Source organism: Perca fluviatilis, chromosome 14 (assembly GCF_010015445.1).
Source record: "Perca fluviatilis chromosome 14, GENO_Pfluv_1.0, whole genome shotgun sequence".
Classification (NCBI taxonomy): domain Eukaryota; kingdom Metazoa; phylum Chordata; class Actinopteri; order Perciformes; family Percidae; genus Perca; species Perca fluviatilis.
Window position 1 is genome coordinate 11,691,869 of NC_053125.1, and position 4,508 is coordinate 11,696,376.

A 4,508-nucleotide genomic window follows, 5' to 3' on the forward strand; every position below is an offset into this window, starting at 1 on the left:
AACTGCGCTAGTGTTAGTAAATTAGGCCCTAAATCTTAAATTGACAAATTGTGTACTAGTGTATTTTCTTGCCAACTGCAGCATAATCCACCTTAATAAAATCCACAGGAATACTGTATACATTCTTGATATATTTTTTAACTCTGCCTCCAAATTATGTTCACTCGGTGTGAATGAGCAATTATTCATTGCAAACTGCAGACTTTCTCTTCAGAATATTTTGAATATTAAACTCAATCTTAGATGTGCAACACATCAAATCAAAAATAACCCAGTTAAATAAATTTTTCTGTTATAGTGTATGAAGTCCTTCACTCTCTGCTCCTCTGTTGTGTTCCTGCCAGGTCTTCCGAAGCGGCGAAGGCATGGGCATCCGCCTAGACAGCGCCTCGGCCTTCCAGGGTGCGATCATTTCGCCCCACTACGACTCCCTGTTGGTAAAAGTCATCGCCAGTGGAAAGGACCTGCAGACGGCAGCTTCCAAGATGAGCCGAGCCCTGGCCGAGTTCAGAGTGCGAGGGGTCAAGGTAGGAAATTCAGCCACTGTGTGCTCTGACAAAGCCGATGCTTTGCATGCAGCTTTTTCCTGCTTTTATTTGCATTTAATGTTTTCATTGTTTCCCATGTGGTGGGAAAAGGATGACCTCGCTGATGGGGGGTGGGGGGAGGACCACTCTGTAGATAATGTCAAAATGCTGTGTTGTCAAGCTGGGAAATAGGCAATTGTCAAAGGCCCAGAATGTTTGACATGAGGAAAGATACTTTGACATCAGAGATGTAGATTTGATGATTTCTCTGTATTGGTCTGCTGTGGATGGATTCATAAGAGCCCATCTTAAAGTGATGGTTTGGAGTAATTTCACCTTAGGGTCCCCCAGAAGCTTTTTTTCACCTGGGTCTAACATGGGGAGAGTTAGCGTAGAGTAGCGTTATCAGCTGAATAGCTTAGCGCAGGGGCTAATGGACCCACGTTTGTATCTCGTAAATGACCCCACTAATAATGCCCGAAATGATACCAAACTTCTACACTAGTACAAATAGGTTATGCATTCATAAAACGATGGATTGGAAAGTTTGTAAGTACACCAGAAGTTTGAAGAAGAACACTTGCCTGCTCTCTTCAGCTCTCTGTTGCTGCTGCTGCTGCCTGCAGTTAGACGAGTGCTTAGGGCCGTCTACAAATTACTACACCGAAAAGAGTTACAACAAAAATATTTATTAATTTAATGATTAAATAAGGTAATGTCTCCAAACTTACCTCAATTATTACTTGTCTCCTGCTAGTTATACTACAGCACTTTACTTTAAAAAAGTTAAATAAAAAAATATTTTGGTTGCATCTCTTTTCGGTGTTGTAATGCGCGGCGCCCTAAGCACTTCGTCTTAGCAGCAACACCAACCGCAGAGGGCAGAAGCCAGCAGGCAAGTGTTATTTACATATACTTCTGGTGTACCTAAAACTTTCCAATCCATCGCTGCAGAGCATAACCTATTTGTACTAGTGTAGACGTTTGGTATCATTTCGGGCATATTTAGTGGGGTCATTCGAACTTAGATGCGGTCCATTAGCCCCTACACTAAGCTATTCAGCTGATAACCACTCTATACTAACCCCCCAATGTTAGACCCAGAAAAACGTTTCAGTGTTTGGCTCGAGGTCATGGTGCAAAGGACCCTAGGGTGAAATTACTCCGAACCATCACTTTAAACTATTCAAGCCAGTCTAGCGTGGTTAATGGTGTGATGCAGCGAAGAGAGGGACAGCTTGCAAAGGTCTCCATGAACTGAATCAGCTGCAGTGTTACTGTGAAGTGGTGCTCCAGCCTTCTTGGACACTTCTTACATCTCTATGCGAGTTGATTACAAGCTCAGTATATTCTTTATTTCTTGGCTTTCAGACTGAAAACATAATCTGTCAGTGTTTTATCAGCAGTTGCAAACGGCTGTTGACAGACTCTGCAGCGGCGTCAGAAAACAACTGTTAATAGACTGAGAAGGTGGTTATTAAAAATGAGCTGCATGGGTTAATCATGTACCAGTCGTATAAGCCAATTATATCACGTCTCTAACACCCTTTGAATTGGGCTTATTTTCAATGTTTTGTTTCTAAAATGGCTCATCAAGTTGATTTATACCATAAGCATTGTACCATTCTACAGAAAGAAATCTGCCCATTGTCAGTGCTGTACAAAGATCACACTTGGATTATTTGGTTTTGTGTGCTTTTACAGTAGTTTTAAAACATCTTGTAAGCATGATAATGACGTGGCACACAATGTTAAATCAGCCGTGCTATTTTTGTCTTTGTCAGCCTAATGACCATTATATCAAAACACTGTGGAGAAGGAATCTTTGCCACTTGAAGTTCTACTTTGGCAGATGGCATGTTATAAAGCTGTGCTAGACGGGAAAGAGCGAGAGATCCCATATACTGTCCATAATGTGCCAGTGAAGTAACACATGCAGGGAGCTCATAACACGTGCCTTTTTTTGCCCTGCACCTTGATGTGAAAGCGATTTTGTCAAGCTACAACTGGAATTGGGTAGCAAAGATCTTTAAGAATGAGAGATGTCTACAAAAAACTCTTCAACAGTAGATGAGAGAAGCATTTCATGTCAAGGTGAAGCAAGCATAGTCAATTATCAAGGTAAACATGTCGTCTAAACAGTTGAGAGTTGCTAATATTTTTCTGTGCAGAAGGGCTGTTAAGCTGAAAAGGCAAATTCATCATTCTTATACATCTAACAGTCTTGTAGGGCTAAGTGAAAAGACACATTCCAGTCATTAAGTCAAGTAAAGTCTCATTCAAGGCTGAAATGCCATTGATGACTTTTTAAACTGTCTGATGCTTCTTTGTTTGGTGCAAATCACGATTTAAAGAAAATCATGTCATGTCCTACTTCTGTTGTGCAGCAACTAGACTCTAAATGAATGTTAATGTGAATTATGTGACTTCACACCCATAGAACATTAACCGTTTCTTCACTTCTCTGCTTTGACCAGCTATGATACAGTATGTGAAGATAATCGGGGTGTATACGTTTATGATTGATGAATCAAGTGATGGTCGACTTTGTTAACATTTGCTTTGCTGTAATTTGTACCTGTAGTGAGATGGTCCATGAGAATAAAGGGACTGCTGTAGCCAGTGGAACTGGAAATTCTGTCAACTCGGCTCATAGTAATTCCTCAGTCTAGTTTGAATTAGTCATGTTGAGGTGAAATTGGTCTTCTCAACTCTAATTTGTCATTTAACTTGGAGTGCACTTTACAACCACCAACACAGATTCAATAGATTGATGTTCCCTTCTGATAGCGTGAGAAAGTGTTTGATCTTAGCCAAGACTTGATGAACTGTCCTTTGTCCTCGCCGATGTGGGTTATGTAAACACACAAGGACCTAATGTACCTTTCCTACTGTGGCTACAATTGAACTAGTCTCGCATTGCCAGACCTTCCTCCACAGCGCTGCAGAAGAGGAGCTGGCTCACAGCAGTCTGGGATGGGAGAAAATGTTCTCTGGTTTATTGGCATTTCTTTAAACCAATCACAATTGTCATGGGTGGTGCTAAGCTCTGCACGAAGCCTCTGCAAAATAGCCTTGGGAAGGAACTTGTTTTGGAGAAACGTGTACGTTCAAAAGTTGTTTTTGTTTCAGATTGGACAGATAGTCTAGCTAGCTGTCTGGATTTACCCTGCAGAGATCTGAGGAGCAGTTAACTATAGTCCTCATAAATCCACCAGAGTTTAAAATTCCAACACAAAGAAAGCGGAAAGAAACGGACATCGGCGAAAGGACTGCAATTGAACTAATTTTGTATGACAAAAAATAGTTTTAGTGTAAAAACAGAATTGCCAATGAAGACAGTGTGTGCCCCAGACAAGCTACTGTAATAAACATTGGTACTGCATTGACATTGGATCAGATTGTGATGCAAAGAACACTGGATAACTGTTACAAGGTCTGGAATTAAACATGTTTCTGCTGGTGGCAGACTGAAACAATGGCAGTTCTTTTCAAAGACCTGAAATTTGAGCACACCTGGCTGCGTTTTCTTTTATTCTGACACCATCAAATTTATAGTCTGCCTGTTGCTCGGAGTTGGCTGCTTGGGTATTATGTCCTGGAGTTAAAAAATGTATGTGTTTGTGTCCATGCCAACAAATTGTCTCGCAGACTATGACGTTCTCATCAAAGTATGCACAGAGAGGTTTTTTTCTCCACTTTGATGTAGACTTTTTTGCATCCCAGATTAAGACACAGTCCATCATTTCCCAAGTGTTTTTAAGTTTGAGTTATTGTACTACTACTAACTACAGGATCATCATAATTTATTGTCCTTGCAAGAAATGTTTGAGCCCCAGTCTTCCTCGATGGACCAATCACCAGGTGCAGGTTTATAATGGTGAAAAAAAACCCAAACAGTTTTTTTTCCCCCACGCTGGCAATGGATGATTCCATGCATGTTTGATGTCACAAATTAGGAACTCAGGTTTTTTGTATTAC

At 40.8% G+C, this 4,508-nt stretch overlaps 1 protein-coding gene across 2 annotated transcripts in view; it reads left to right on the top strand.

Moving 5' to 3' along the window:
* LOC120573489 (pyruvate carboxylase, mitochondrial-like) overlaps positions 1 to 734 on the top strand; it is a 156,925-nt gene extending 156,191 nt beyond the window's left edge. For both annotated transcript variants that reach the window (XM_039823244.1, XM_039823245.1), the window contains exon 12: positions 345 to 734. In XM_039823244.1, coding sequence (XP_039679178.1) covers positions 345 to 719 — 375 coding nt within the window. In that variant the 3' untranslated portion in view covers positions 720 to 734. The remainder of the gene's footprint in view (positions 1 to 344) is intronic.
* Positions 735 to 4,508: the final 3,774 nt, after the last annotated feature.